Genomic DNA, 16,688 nt, shown 5'->3' with positions numbered 1-16,688 from the left:
ACATATATACACTTCCAGCAGTCATAATATCAAAATACACTTTAAAACATATTTCCCCCAACCCATTTACACCTCTCTCTCTCTCTCTAACACACACACACACACACACACACACACGCACACACCTTTTACTGTCACATAGACACACATACCTTACTTTCCAGTTTTAGTGAGACCAACACAAAACCTTGCTGCAATGTTTTAAATAGAAAGGTATTTTGCTAAATATTAATGCAGTTGATAAAATGTGTTCCATAGCATATTAGTCCCACATAATACAGCTAAAAAGAATGATTCTGTACCAACATAATTTCAGTAAATGCAGAAAGCTTTATTCATCTCCCACTGCTTTGAAGAATCACAATGTCCAAGAAAATATTAAAGGTTCTGAGAAGTCTTGAAGAACACTGCTTTACCTTAACTCAACATTTACTATTTATCTATCTAGGTATGCATTTCCCCACCTCACCCCTATTTTATGGGGGAATTTGTTCCCCACACCACATTTTGGAAAATAGTGCATTAGAGTAGTCACACATTTAAAGGTGCATAGAGAATTTAAATAATTTTTACCAATATACTTTCTATGCTTTGCATATTTAATCAACAATATAAAATAATGTTTTCTTTCCTAGAAAAGTAGTATTAATTTGAAAGGTCAAATTCTTAATCTAAAAAGAGAGAACACTGATTGTGATTGAATCAAATATGGTTTCAAATAGTACATACCTGTATTTTGCTTTTTCATGAACCCAAACATACTCAGGGTTTTTCAAACTCAAGCGTGCAAGGTCCTTTACAGATTTGGTTTGTGTAGCTGAGAAAAGCAAAGTCTGACGTTTCTTGGGAAGGTTTTCAATAATAGCATTCATGGTATCAGCAAAGCCCATATCCAAGATTCTATCTGCTTCATCAAGAACTAAAAAGAGAGATGCAAGCTGAACAACAATATTTAAGATACACGTTAGGCTAAATGCAATATGGTATTCTGCACTGGATTCTAGAACAGAAAAAGGAAATTCGTGGAAAAACTGGTAAAATCGAAAAAAAGTCTGTATATTAAATAAATATGCCAATGTTAATCACTTAGTTTTGGCAAAGGTACCAAAGTTATATAAGATGTTACACTGGGGGGAAATGAGGGACGGAAGGATATAGAGGAACGTTCTGAACTATCACTGCAACTTTTCTATAAATCTAGAATTATTTCGAAGTTGATTTTAAAAAATACACATTAGGTAACATCATAAGTAGATGTACCTTAAAAGATAACTCTTAGCAGTGTCAAATACTGAGGTGTCTAATTTCATACAGAAAAGAGGGCTTATCTCTTTCTATTTTGATTTAAAAATGGTCTCAGTGAAAACAGTAATTCAAAAAGTTACATGAAGCAGAAACTAACACACCACTGTAAAGCAATTATACTCCAATAATGTTAAAAAAAAAAAAAGTTACACGTACCACAATGTTCACTGCAGCACTACTGACAATAGCCAGGACATGGAAGCAACCTAAATGTCCATCAACAAATGAATGGATAAAGAAGATGTGGCACATATATACAATGGAATATTACTCATCCATAAAAAGGAATGAAATTGAGTTATTTGTAATGAGGTAGATGGACTTAGAGTCTGTCATACAGAGTGAAGTAAGTCAGAAAAAGAAAAACAAATACCGTATGCTAACACACACATACGGAATCTTAAAAAACAGTACTGATGAACCTAGTGGCAGGGCAAGAATAAAGGTGGAAATGTAGAGAACGAACTTGAGGACACAGGGCAGGGGAAGGGGAAACTGGGACGAAGTGAGAGAGTAGCATTGAAAATATGTACACTACCAAATGTAAAATGGATGCCTAGTGGGAAACTGCTGCATAGCACAGGGAGATCAGCTTGATGCTTTGTGACGACCGAGAGGGGTGGGATAGGGAGGGTGGGAGGGAGGCTCAAGAGAGAGGGGATATGGGGATATATGTATACATGTAGCTGATTCACTTTGTTATACAGCAGAAACTAACACAACATTATAAAGCAATTATACTCCAATAAAGATATTAAAAAACAAAAGTCTGAGTTGTACTCTCTGGATTTAGAACCATATGCCAAAAAATTGCTTTAAGTTATTTCTCAGATTTTTAGTCACAATATTTATTCAATAAAATATTTCTATCATTAAAATTTATGAGCGCTCACTCCTAAGCCTGAGATTTTTTTCATTAGAGATATATTAGACTCACCTAACATCTGGAGATTGGTAGCATGAAAACATATCGTTTCATCCATGTGTTGAAGAAGCCGACCCGGTGTGCAAACAAGTATATTTATGTTATTGATCCTCTCAGCTTCGTGTTTCAGATCCTGAGAACAGTTGTTTCTTTTGATTACACAGACCCATCACTGAGCAGCCTGTGTACCAAAACTATACAAGCCATCTGCATGTGGCATTTCATCATAGCAATGTAAATACTCTAGAAGTAAATGTAATTTCTCCCTTCTATTTTTATAGCACATCCAAATTTCTGGGCTAAAAAAAAGTCCTTAGTGAAGACCTAAGGAGTTCAGAGCTCCTCTAGATTCTTAATCATATCTGGGATCTTGAAGCCAAGAAAAATATATGACTGCTCCAAGTCTCTATTTCCTCCTGTGTCTGCCAGAACCCACTTAAAAACTAGAATTATACCCATTCTTTTAAGTCAGAACCCAGGGGCACTGAACAGGCTCTCTGACACCACTCACTGCACTTCATGGACTGAAAACAAGAGCTGACTTCTCCACATTCTAGAATATCTCTCCTCGAAACAAGAGCTGGGTGATAGGTACATGAGTATGTGAGGGCTTGTTATACTCTTCCTTTTTTGTGCATGTTTGCATATAAATTCAAGAATTCCTCACAATCTAGAAGAGACTCTAGCCGAGACAAGTAGTCCAGGTAAACCAGAAGAAAGAGAAGTGGAGCAGCAGGCTTTACTATAACCTAAAATAAACACTCCTCAAAACTACCTTCTACCTTCCTTTCTTCTGCTGCTGACCCAGCAATGTTCTGAATTATTCAACCTCCTAGATACTTTATTGAAAGGAACTAGTCTACATACTGAAATGTACCTTTTCCAATGAATATTAACAAATAGATTTACAGGCTAATTAGAATTAATTAGTCTCAGAGAATCTGATCAATCCAGATACCCTGACAAAACAGACTTTCTGGACCTGCAAAACTGACAAACATATTCTGGATGATAGTGACCACACCAGGATGCTGCCACCTCCTGTCTAAGGGGTCAGCCTCTGTTTAGATGATATCTCTACCTCTTCCCGGTCAACTGCCACAGTGCTCCAACATAAATAAGTTATAGAAGGAAAGAAAGAAGGACAAGGACAAAAAGACAAACCTTTCCGCCAATGATGAGGCCCGCTGAAAAGTCATGATTCTTCCCTACTTTTCGGAGAACCTCAAAGGTCTGATAGGCCAGTTCTCTTGTAGGTGATATAATCAGAGCCCCCAGCCCATCTGCTGAGGTCCACTGCAGACGATACAAGCCTTCCAGCACCTCAAAAAAGAACAAATTCATGTTCAATAAGTCCTTTAGAGAGGCAACTTTTTGACTCCTGAGTCAACCTTGCCCCCCCAAATCAAAGGCACCTTCCAAGCAGAAAGTATACCTGTCATGAGTCTTAATCAGAAAGAAGAAACTGTTTGCTTTGTTTTTTCTTTTTCTTCTATCCACCAGAAGCATCCTCCCCCAATCATAGAGGAAAAGAAGCCCCATGGCAGTGCAGCTGCTACCAGAGACATGCCATGAGGAGATGGCAATCAGTGAAAGGTCTGTATAGCCCACAGTTCATTAAAACAGATTTCAGAAAAATATGTGTCACCATTTTCTGAACAGAAACACATTAAAATAAACTCTGTGTAACTGCCGTAGTTATACAGTGACTGAATTTTCTAGTTGTAGAAAGATGTTGTTATAAAAAATAGAATTTAAGAGAAAAAATTTTTTAACACTTGGAACAAAAAATCAAATGTGATTTTTCTGAGCTGATTATTTAGCAGGAATTAAAAATTACGAGACCAACTGCATAACAGATATAAGTGAACTCCTAAGAGGCTCTATTGTTCTACTGCTATAAAAGATAGATATCAATGTCCTGGAAAATTCTCAATGAATGACCCAATTTCCTTAAAGTGAGCAATTTTAGCTTTATCCTAAACAGGTGGCAAGTATAAATGCGATTGGCAGGTTTGCAAGGGTGAGTACAGAAACAGCCTTCCCTGCCATGCCACCGGGGCTCATTGCAGAGAAGAACCATTCTGACCTGCCACCCTGGAACCTGCCACCCCCACATCCTTCAGGAATTCAGGCTTGTCGGCACACGATAATTCATTCATTCAATAAGTTATTGAGTGCCCATCATGTGCAAGGTGCTGTGCTAGGACATGGGGGATACAGTAGAGAACAAGACAGATGTGGCACCAGTCTGATAAAGCTTGCATTCTAGCCAGGGAAACCCAACATGAAACAACTCTTCACATAGTTATTTCTATCTAGGTACAGAATGTTTTAAAATCATATAACAAAGGATCTGACCCAACATGAAAAAACTACTTACTGGAACAAGGAAAGCCAAAGTCTTGCCAGATCCAGTTTTGGCAGCTCCAAGGACATCTTTACCTCGCAATGCCAACCCAATGGTCTGCTTCTGTATCTCAGTTACCAAACGGTACTGCGCTTCTTGCAAACCTGCCAGTATGGACAGGAAGAAAATGACACTTTAGAGCATCCCTGTAGAGCAGTACTATGGGCTGAATTGGGCACCCCCTCAATCGCAGAATTCACATGTTGAACCCCTAACCCCCAGTACTTAGAATGTGACTGTATTCAGACACAGGTGATTAAAGAGGTGATTAAGTTAAAATGAGTCCATTAGGGTGGGCCCAAATCCAATCTGACTGATGTCTTTATAAGAAGGCAAAATTTGGACACAAAAACCACTAGGGAGTGAGTACACAGAGGGACAACTACTTTGAGAGGCATCAGAGGGCAACCATCTGTAAGCCAAGGAGAGAGGCCTGGAACATATCCTTCCATCATGGCCCTCAGAGGAAACCACCCCTGCCAGCACCTTGATCTTAGACTTCTGACCTCCAGAACAATGAGAAAATAAATTTCTGTTGTTTAAGCCACCTAGTCTGTGTTATTTTGTTCTGGTGGCACTAGCAAATCAATACAAAAGGTGACACATTTTTGTTTATTCTCTTGCTTATTTTAAACATTTTAATTATTCAGAGGCCCTGGCACCTTCGTTTTTTACTACTGTTTTTTAACCAGTCCAGAAAGAATGAGAATGACAAATTGGTAAAACTTAAATAAATTAATATTGTTTCTTGTTATAGGTTTTCATGATATCAAAATAAGATTTTTTTTAAATTTTATTTTATTTTTTTATATAGCATGGTTTTTTTGTTTTAGTTTTTGTTTTGCAGTACACGGGCCTCTCATTGTTGTAGCCTCTCCCGTTGCGGAGCACAGGCTCCGGACGCGCAGGCTCAGCGGCCATGGTTCACGGGCCCAGCCACTCCATGGCACGTGGGATCCTCCTGGACCAGGACACGAACCTGTGTCCCCTGCATCCGCAGGCGGACCCTCAACCACTGCACCACCAGAGAAGCCTGCATGTTCTTATTAGTTATCTATGCGATACATATTAGTGTATATATGTCAATCCCAATCTCCCAATTCATCCCACCACTACCACCACCACCACCCCCCGCTTTCCCCCGCTTGGTGTCCATACGTTTGTTCTCTACATCTGTGTCTCTATTTCTGCCTTGCAAACTGGTTCGTCTGTACCATTCTTCTAGGTTCCACATATATGTGTTAATATATGATATTTGTTTTTCTCTTTCTGACTTACTTCACTCTGTATGACAGTCTCTAGGTCCATCCACGTCTCTACCAATGACCCACTTTCTTTACTTTTGATGGCTGAGTAATATACCATTGTATATATGAACCACATCTTTATCCGTTCGTCTGTCAATGGGCATTCAGGTTGTTTCCGTGACCTGGCTATTGTAAATAGTGCTGCAATGAACACTGGGGTGCATGTGTCTTTTTTTTTTTTTTTTTTTTTTTGCGGTAAGTGGGCCTCTCACTGTTGTGGCCTCTCCCGTTGCAGAGCACAGGCTCCGGACACGCAGGCTCAGTGGCCATGGCTCATGGGCCTAGCCGCTCCACGGCATGTGGGATCTTCCTGGACCGGGGCACGAACCTGTGTCCCCTGCATCGGCAGGCAGACTCTCAACCACTGTGCCACCAGGGGAGCCCCTGCATGTGTCTTTTTGAATTATGGTTATCTCTGGGTATGTGCCCAGTAGTGGTACTGCTGGGTCATATGGTAATTCCATTTTTAGTTTTTTAGAGAACCTCCATACTGTTCTCTATAGTGGCTGTATCAATTTACATTCCCACCAACAGTGACAGAGGGTTCCCTTTTCTCCACACCCTCTCACATTTGTTGTTTGTAGATTTTCTGATGATGCCCATTCTAACCGGTGTGAAGTGATACCTCACTGTAGTTTTGATTTGCACTTCTCTAATAATTAGTGATGTTGAGCAGCTTTTCATGTGCCCCTTGGCCATCTGTATGTCTTCTTTGGAGAAATGTCTATTTAGGTTTTCTGCCCATTTTTTGACTGGGTTGTTTGTTGTTTTAATATTGAGCTGCCTGAGCTGTTTATATATTTTGGAGATTAATCCTTTGTCCGTTGATTCATTTTCAAATATTTTCTCCCATTCTGAGGGTTGTCTTTTCGTCTTGTTTATAGTTTCCTTTGCTGTGCAAAAGCTTTTAAATTTCATTAAGTCCAACAAAATAAGACTTTTTTCAGGTTAAACTTTCTCTAAACATTTTTCCATTTAAAAAAAGCATCAAGAAATCCAACAATATGTCCCAAGATCACCATGAACCTACCTTTCAGTGTTTTCTTGGACAAGGGGAAATCTGAAAATCTTGTAATTTCATTTACATTTATCTGAAAAGTAAAAGGGGACTATGTGAGATAAGGCAAAATAACATACTGCATAATTCATTTATTTTACAACAAAACTAATTTTTGTCTACATTGTGCTGCCTAGCACATCCTTGGTACTGCAGTATTGAATTCAATCATCACTTCTAAGTAAAAACTATCATTCCTTCTGAAAAGAAATATGCCTTGAAGAAGCTATCATCAAAAATATAACTCTGTAACCATTTCAACTGGTTAAAAAAAGAAACTTCATTCACTCAACACACACACACACACACACACCCCTACCTTCAATATCTTCAAACACTTCTAAAATGTTAACAATACAATAAGTCATCACATCAATTTTAGGAAGAAAATTTCCCTTCATCCCATCCTTCAAAGAATATCAGTCTAGGAAGTCAAGGGCAAAATGACTATAAACCACAGACCACGATGAGAAAACTTCTCTTTACACACTTTGGAGACTAACTTCAAGTTAGGTGCAGAACTATATCTTGCTAGCACAAACCTTTCAAACGCAACCTGACAACTACTCGTTTGGGGGTACACTGGAGGAGGGGTATTATTTAACAATAACCAGGGAAAGTGTCTCTGTCATGATCTGAAGTCACAAAAAGTAACATTTTGCCCTTTAACTTTACATTACCTAAATGTTCATCACTGATGTTCTTCATTAGCATAAACCCAATTTTCTGAATTTCATTTCAGATGCTCAGGAGAATTATTTTATCATAGACGCTGAAAGTAGGAACTACTCAGATCTGGGAATGTGCTGCCAAATTATTCATGATTCACAAAAGGGGAAAGCTGCATTTTTAAGGTTCATTTATTAAAATTACACTCCAGGCAGTAAAGGGATGACAGCTTGTATTTCATTTTAGTCTACAGATTCTTAATGTAGTCCAGACAGGGTTATTCTCTGGCCTCAAATGATGAAAACATAATTATTAAAACATTGCCTTAATCGCTACAACTCATTCCAGATAACACTGGAGAGGAGGCAGAATCAGTGTACAAACAGTAGAAGGAGAAAATTTTATTCAAATAATATCCTGTCCTATCAAGGAACCTAAATCAGGAGGTAAGTAATCTCCCAAACCGGACACTAAAATCAGGTGCAGTCCACCCTGCACTTGTGGTATTATCAGCTAAAAATCTGTTTTCACAGCAAGTAGAATGCTTACAGGAGCTAGACGGGCAACACACTCTTTAATCCCCATCATAGATACAGCCCACAGGCAAAGTGGGCTACTCAGACAAAGGACTGCATATCTTTCTAAAGTCTATCAACCTCCTAAAGGGAAAGTCTGGAAGAAACAAACTATTCCAGTACTCTACCAACCATTACAACATAAAACTGCACACTATACGCTTAGAAAGAGGTCACCAAAGAAACAAAAAGGACATTTTTTACTCCACTGATGTCTAGAACAAGGGTCAGCAGACTATGGCCCACAGGCCCAATCTTTTCTTCCCTGTTTTTGTAAATACAGTTTTACTGGAGCACAACTACAACCATTCATTTACATATTGTCTATGTAGTTGTGCCAGAGACCATCTGGCCCACGAAACTTAATATTCACTATCTTAATATTCACAGAAAAATTCTGCCAACCATGTTCTAGAAGACTGTCAATTATAGTCCAAGGAACACTAGGAAGCCACAGCAGAAGATGGCTATGGTTCCTACAAAAAAAATAAAACTCTTTCCCCTTCCCTTCATCCTTTTCTTTTCTTAGAAAAAAATCACTCTTAGAAAAATCATAACATCTCTATCAATCAAAACCTCTAAAAATCTGTATCATCATTCTTCTGAAATCAAAGAACAGATCTTTCAGTGATGGTACTTATTAAGAACATCCCAACATTGGTGGAAAAGTTAGAGGGGGCAGAAGAAAGGAGAACAGGGTGGATATTACTTAACCACTCTCTTATACTTCTTCCAACTGTCTTTTTTTCACAAATGTGAATGATGCTTTTACATCCCGAAGCAGGGAGGAAAAAGTATTTAAAACTTCCTAGAATGCTCCACCTATTGCAATCAAGAGAAGAAAAGCAATCTACTTCAAATTACACCAGACCAAATTCTGATTAAGGAAAAAACAAAATCAGATTAGAAAGCAGAGTTCCTATATAGCATAGCTGATTACAATAAAAAATCTAAATGAATCCTAGGTGAGGAGAGCTTGAGTCATTCAGCAAGTGAAAACCATTACTAAACAAATAGTTCAACATTTCTCCATAAGCTTCAATCCCCAGCTCTCCATCAGCCCCTCTAGAACACACACCCTACACAGTGGCCTTAGAAATAAGCCACCCAGAGTTCCCACTTCGGGAAGAGAGCTGACTGATAAATGCCAGCTGTCACCGCTCTAGAGCCACCACTGAAAAAGCCATGCCTGCCTGGCCTGCACCCAGTCAATGACCAAGCACAACAGCAGTACCCATTCCCGCAGGACAGGGGATTCCTCCATGCGCAACTTTGGTTTGAGGACATCCTGTCAGCTTTCTGAAAACAGTGTTGCAGCCTACGCGCCTCCTACCCCCTCCTCCTGTCCTCTTTCCTTTCCCTCCCTATTCCTGTTCCCTCTCCTTTACCTTTACAGACACTTTCCCCCAATAAATTCCAATTCACTTAATCCCATCTTGGCATCTGCCTCTCAGAGGACCCAAGATCTAGACTATACCAACAGTCTAGCCTCCAGACCCTTTACAGTTTGGATATATTCTCTAATTGTCCCCTGAAACTCACCATTGCTTCTAGATAAAGCTTTTAAAGACAGCCTCTATATAAGTTTCCTACTGTTGCTGTAACAAATTACCAAGAACAGTGGCTTAAACCAATATAAATTTATTACTTACAATTCTGGAAGTCAGAAGTCCAAAACCAGTCTTACTCAACTAAAATCAAGGAGTTGGCAGGGCTGCATTCTTTTGGGTAACTTTAGGAGAGAATCCATTTCCTTGCTTTTTCCAGCTTCTAGAGGCTGCCCACATTCCTTGGCTTATGGCCCCCTCCCATCTTCAAAGCCAGCCAGCATGGACAGTCAAGTCTCTCACTTCACAGTGCTCTGACACTGACTCTTCTGCCTCCCTCCTCCACACTTAAGGGCCCTTGGATGATTACACTGGGTCCACTTGGATAATCCAGATCAACCAACATATTTTAAAGTCAGCTGATTAGCAACCTGAATTACCCCTTGCCATGTAACTTATCCACAGGTCTGAGGATTAGGATGCTGATGTCTTTAGGAGGTCATTATTCTACCTACTACAGCCTCCAAAGCCATTCAGTCTACTTTCAATCCTCTTCTTCAACCTCATCTGAAGCCAATTTTGGAACACATATCACACTCCAAGGAGTATGTCCCCCTCAAAGAACACCATGTATTTTCACATCTTTTTGTATCTCCTCTTGTTGCTCCCTCCACCTACAATGTCCTTGCCAATCTTTTCCACCTGGAGAACACATCATTCAAGAACTGGCTCCACTCATGGCTACCACAAACTGCTGTACAGTTCATGTCCTACCCAAAGGCATCTGGTAAGGCTGAGGTGTGGGAGCTGAAATCCAGCCCACTTTCAGCTCCACCAGCCAGGCCTGAGGCTGCAACCACCAGGAAGAAGGGTAGCGTGCCCAGAGGAAAAACCTTTCTCTAAGTCATCTGGCCAGAAAGGGCTCTGCACAGAATAACTCAACCTTTTTCCCCTGATTACACCATCCTCTAACTCCAGAGCACTGCACATATTTACTAGCATTACATCTGTCAAAATGTATCAACCCCATCCCACCTCCCTTGAGATACAGACAGGTATTTTTTTTCCACCTATTTTTACCTAAGCCTCAACAACAACCTGTCAAAATGTTCCAAAATGTCTCTGAATCAAATTGTTCAGTATTTCACCAGTGAGGCTACTGACCACCACCTGTGTACTGTCCACTGTAATAAAACTTCTATGCACAAATTCTACCATCTGAGAGCCATATGGTAGGGTCTGCCCCTTTTTACATACAATCTTCTCTGATTGTATTCTAGTATTGCTAGCCATGGCAACTGATTCCATACTGCATTTATTTAAGAAAATATTTCTAAAACTTACAAAAAAAAAACAGAACAATACTTAGCAGGAAAAAAAATGTTCCTTCAACTTAGTGAAGAGACTGGGATTCAAACATTTGTGCAACACAGTAAAGCATGGTGGTCTGGAGCCCTGGCATCAGACCTATACCTGCTGGATTAGAACTTTTCCCCTTACTATCAATAGCATTTTCACTTCCTGTTTAATGTAGTGCAAATTATTTAGCCTTGCTGTGTCTTAAAGTTTCCTCACTTATATAATGGGGACTATCTCATAGGGTTGTTTGTTGTGAGAATATGGCAAATCAACATGTATAAAAGCTTGATAAATGTTAATAATTATTATTAAAACAAGAGACCAAAAAGAACGGACCCACGTTACCGAGCAGAATAAAGCCACCTGGAAAAGGTCAGTGTGCACCAAACATCTAAACACTAAAGGTCTTCTCAAGGACAAGCACTGTGGGACCCATCTTTGGGGAGAGCAAAGCAGGTATATCATCAATGACCTAGTGGTAGAGTTGACAAAGAAGTTAAAGCCAGTCATCACAGCCTGCTGATGACTGCTATAATAAAGGCATATACAAAATGCTACAGACACACAGCAGCCCTAACCCTACCTGGGGAGGTCAGGAAGAGAAGTTGGAGGTAAATCTTAGAGGATGAGTAGGTGTCCCTAGGGTTGGGGAAATGGGACTGCTCACTGCAAGCAGTGGAAACATCAAGTACCAGGACAAGAAGCATCAAGGAGCATGGCCAATTCACAAAAGTGCAGGTTGTTCTTTCATGTGTGCCTACCACATACCACTTGGTTTATATACATCACCTCATTTTAGCCTTACAACACTCTGGGTGGTTAATAATCTCTGTTGAATAAAGAAACTGAGACACAGGGACATAAAGAAATTTGGCGAGTCAACACCTGAACTGAGTGAGATTTAAACCAGGTCTGCCTGACCACAAATAGCTTACTCTTTCACTGGACTAGAACACGCTGACACATTGAAGTGTTTGACCACTTTCCTGAAAATAACTGTGAGCCAAGGAAGGGTTTTAATCACGAGTAAAACAATTGGATCTCATCTTGGAAATAATCATTCTAGCAAATATGGAGGACAGATCAGAAGGCAGTAAGGCCTAAGGGACAAATCCCACCACCTGTTTTAGTAACTGAAGTTTTGCTATGCCCATTTAAGTATTTCCATGGCAAGCTTTTGTGTTACAATGGCAGAGTTGAGTAGTTCCACCCTTACAACCTGCAAAGCTAAAACCATTTACTGTCCTGTCCTTTACAGGAAAAGTCTGCTGACCCATGTTACAAGCAATAGCTACTGTAGTAACCCAGGCAAGAGATGATGGAGCCTGAACTAAGGCATGGCACTGGGGATGGAGAAGCATTTGAGAAATTTAAGAAGCAGAGTTAATCACCACTGTGACTAACTGAATGTAAGAGTGGTAAGACGGAAGCCTCTAGGATTACTCCTAGGTTTCTAGCTCATCAGTCTGCTTAAGTGGTGGGGCTAGGATGGGGCAGCCTAAATAATGGTCCCCAAATATGCCCATATCCTAATCTCCAGAACTGTGGATATTATCTTACATGACAAAAGAGACTTTGCACAGTAACTAATGATCTTGAGATGGGGAGATTATCCTCAATTATTTGAGTAAACCCTAAATGTGATCAAAAGTACCCTTACAAAAAAAGGATACAGGTAGATTTGACATAGAACAGGAGAAGGCAGTGTGTCCATGGAGGCAGAGACTGGAGTAATGCAGCCACAGGCCAATGAATACATCCACCAGAAGCTAGAAGCAGCAAGAAACAAAATTTCTCCTAGAGCCTCTAGAGGGAGTGTGTCCCCACTGACACCTTGATTTCAGCCCAGTGAAACTGATTTCAGACTTCTGGCTTCCAGAACTGTAAGAAAATAAATCTCTGTTGTTTTTAGACAACAAATTTGTGGTAATTTGCCATGGTGGCAATACGGAAATAACACACAGGACTGTGAATTTAGAAGAAAAAGATAATGAACTCAGTTTTAGATCTGCATTTAAAGTATCCTATGACACAAATAAAGACATCCAGCACAGTCATAAAAAAAAAAAGGATATGAACTCAGAAGAGCTCTGGGTAGAATGCCAAGAAGGAAGAGTCACAAGAGTAAACCTTCAGATTACACAAGAGAAGAGAACAGAGTGAGAAGAAGCAAGGGGTGAGGCTCTCCTCCTGAAGCAATTCCAGTCAGATGAAGAAGGGCCCAAAATGCAATCTGACAGTAATTTACCTTACAGTGGCTTCTTGAGGTGCTGTGTATACAGCAGCAGTAGTAATGTAACAGGTAATATATGGAATATTTATGTGTCAGGCATTGTGCAGAATACTTTACATACATTCTTACTAACTGCCCATAACTTATAAGGTAGATATTATTATGCCTTTTAAAGACAAGAGAAGCAAAGTAACTTGCCCAAAGTCACTCATCGGGCAACCAAAAGCCAGAATCAAATCATCATCATCTTAACTTAAAAGCCCAAAACAAACTCTAAGCTCCATCTAACCTTACTTTTGATCTAATTGTTGTTTAAAGAAAAGCTATACCAGCGTGACACGTGATGACTTTAATTCCAGATATATTCCATATGTTAAATCCCCGATTACACTGCACTAGAAGGGGGCAATCACTGAAAGGCTACATGAGGTGGGTGAAGGCCAACAGACGTGGAATTTAGGAGGAAGGAAAACAAGGGGTAGTGGCAGCCCCAAGAAGCGTGAGCTGGGAAGAGATCTAGAAGTCAAAGTGATAACTACAGGGGCTTCCCTGGTGGCGCAGAGAGTCCACCTGCCGATGCAGGGGACACGGGTTCGTGCCCCAGTCCGGGAAGATCCCACATGCCGCGGAGCGGCTAGGCCCGTGAGCCATGGCCGCTGAGCCTGCGCGTCCGGAGCCTGTGCTCCGCAATGGGAGAGGCCTCAACAGTGAGAGGCCCGCATAACGCAAAAATAAAAAATTAAAAAAAATAAAAGAAAATGATAACTACTACATTCATCTGGGAACATCAGCTACATTGTGGGATGGCAGGTACCAGAAACAGACCAAGAGTCCAGCTTTTCTATAGCAATTCTTGGATGGGGACATGAAACAAGTAGAAAAAATAAGCATAGGAAGGATGGTGATGAGAGATGCAAGACTAGCTTAACGATTAAAAGCAAAGGCTTTGGAATCAGAAAGACTTGAGTCTAGGTTCCAGACAAGTTTCTTACCCTCTTGGAGCCTCAATGTTCTCATCTGTAAAATGGAAATAAGACCCAATGCCTCAGATCAAGTCAAATGATTAATGGGAAGCACATGGTGAGTGGCTTAAAATGTGTCATTACTTACCATTACTGTTGTTAGTATTATTTTTATGAATATTTCTATACCTATTATAGCAATTAATCTCCCTATGCTTAAGTACCACTGCATTTCCATCATTTTATCAAGACAAGTGTGGTGAGCAGAAGAGCAGCCTGGACGGTCAGGAGGCCTGGGTTGTGGCACCCAGCAGCCCACCTGTGGCCTCAACAGGGCCCCGGCTGGCACCTCTCACCCCACTCCCTTCTCCGGAACTAACGGCTTGCTCCCCAGGCAGGGTACCAGTGACAGGTCGGCCCCCTCGTCTGTGCAGCCCAGCGCGGCAGGGACATGTAGCCCCGCAGCCGGCCCGCGCCCCCTCCCCGGCGCCGGCCTCACCTTCTCAAAGTTCTGCATGAGGCGGCTGATAACCTCGCGCTCGACCTGCCACTCGGGCTTCTTCAGCTGCTTCCTCAACTGTTTTTTTTGGCTCTGCTTGTGGCTGTGTTTCTTCTTCCAACGATTGAAGCTCCGCACCGGGTCGGGCCGAGCTCCTGGACCCTGAGAGGCGGAAGTTTTGCCCATCGTGGCGGTGGCGACAGCGCACACGGTGCCCAAATACGAGATCAGGCCAGGAGGACGTACGGCACTAAGACGACGAGGAACCAGCGTGGGGAAAGAGGACGACTGCGCGTACGCGAAACCAGAAGTCCGCCCCCGGGCTTTCGAAACGTGGGCATGCGCGGTGTTCACAGCTAGAAAAAAGTGGGCGGTGATTGGCGACTCGGAATCCACAGAGCGGAGCGGAGCAGGCTCGGGGGAAACGGAAACCGGGCAATCTGAGGAAGAGGGCGGGGCTGAGTGGTTCATAAAGCACGCCGGCGCTTTAAATAGACGCATGCGGGCTGGTTGCTGTTACTATGGTGAGGTCGTACAACTTAAGACTTAAAGGCCGTAAATTTGCTCTGGGTTTTCCTTCGCGAACCGGGCGCTAACACCACTAAGCGCCCCTCCACCCCCCGCCACACACACAGACACACACCGCCCCACCCCCCGCCACACACACATATACACACACACACCCATCTGTGAATTATAATTGTGATCCTCGTTTTGCATGTTTCAGCCCAGGGAGCCGAATGGTTTGGCCCAAAATCAAACAGCTAGTTAACGACTTCTGATTTCTGTCCACTGCAGGGTAACTCCGTAGGAATAAAAATGAATATTCTGTATTCTTCTTATGTCCTTCTGTGTTTTCCCCTTTTTCTAGCCCGTCAGACTGTAGCTGCAGCAGTAGGGAACTGGAGCAGAGTCAAATTGAATTGCCTTAAAAGGCTATCAGGAAGACAAAATAAGTAAAAATAAAGAATTAAAAGAAAAGTTATTTGCAAGTTGGCCGTTTAAGTGAATTGGCTTTCAGTGAATCGGTTTTTCTGGTACATTTACCTAGAGCACAAATATACACTAGAGAGAGGTGAGGGCAGAGTTGTGGCAAGGAAAACAGGGAAATTAAGTTCAAAGTTCCCATGCAGAGTATTTGGACCCTCAAATTCCCCTTCCAACCCCACAAAGCCAGATGAATGCCCCAACCACGAGCCCATTCCCTAAACAGAGGATGCGGGGTGAGGGAATGGGGGGAGCAGGTGAACTGGAAAATCTCCACACTCAAGAGTCACTAGATGTGGTAGAGAGTAAAGCTCAATATGGAGAGGTTATATAAAAGTATATATACATCCACTAAAAGTTAAAAATAGAACTACCACAAGATCTAGCAATTCTACTTCTGGATATACACACTAAAGAATTGAAAGCACGGTCTGGAAGAGACCTGCATTCCCATGTTCATAGCAGCATTATTCACAATAGCCAAAAGGTGGAAGCAAGCCAAGTGTCCATCCACAAATGGTAGATAAACAAAATGCGGTATATGCATACAATGGAATATTATTCATCCTTAAGAAGGAAGGAAATTCTGACAATGCTACAACGTAGATGAACCTTGAAGACATGAGGCTAAATGAGATAAGACAGTCACAAAAAGACAAATACCATCTGATTCCACTTATATAAGGTACCTAAAGTAGTCAGATTTATAGAGATGGAAAGTAAAACGGTGGTTGCCAGGGGCTGGGGGGAGGGGAAATGGGGAATTGCTGTTTAGGGGTAGAGAGTTTCAGTTTTGTAAGATGAAAAGAGTTCTGGAGGTTGGTTGCACAAGGATGTGAATATACTTAATGCC

The 16,688-nt window shown here is 41.3% G+C and overlaps 1 protein-coding gene across 5 annotated transcripts in view; it reads right to left on the bottom strand.

Moving 5' to 3' along the window:
• The window catches only part of DDX10 (DEAD-box helicase 10), a 287,937-nt gene extending 272,751 nt beyond the window's left edge, over positions 1-15,186 (bottom strand). The window contains exons 1-6 of one of the 5 annotated variants that reach the window (XM_089915515.1): positions 14,849-15,186; positions 6,978-7,038; positions 4,614-4,744; positions 3,395-3,553; positions 2,243-2,363; positions 730-919 (exon numbers count right to left, since the gene is read on the bottom strand). In XM_089915515.1, the coding sequence (XP_089771641.1) occupies positions 730-919; positions 2,243-2,363; positions 3,395-3,553; positions 4,614-4,744; positions 6,978-7,038; positions 14,849-15,034 (848 nt within the window). In that variant the 5' untranslated portion in view covers positions 15,035-15,186. The remainder of the gene's footprint in view (positions 1-729; positions 920-2,242; positions 2,364-3,394; positions 3,554-4,613; positions 4,745-6,977; positions 7,039-14,848) is intronic. The other 4 variants (XM_089915516.1, XM_089915517.1, XM_022561609.3 and 1 more) reach the window with 4 other exon arrangements.
• Positions 15,187-16,688: the final 1,502 nt, after the last annotated feature.

Source organism: Delphinapterus leucas, chromosome 7 (genome assembly GCF_059928025.1).
Source record: "Delphinapterus leucas isolate spDelLeu-1000000601 "Yukka" chromosome 7, BTC_Dleu_Yukka2, whole genome shotgun sequence".
Classification (NCBI taxonomy): domain Eukaryota; kingdom Metazoa; phylum Chordata; class Mammalia; order Artiodactyla; family Monodontidae; genus Delphinapterus; species Delphinapterus leucas.
Note: the sequence above shows the minus strand (reverse complement) of the source record. Positions and strands in the feature narration are given on the sequence as shown.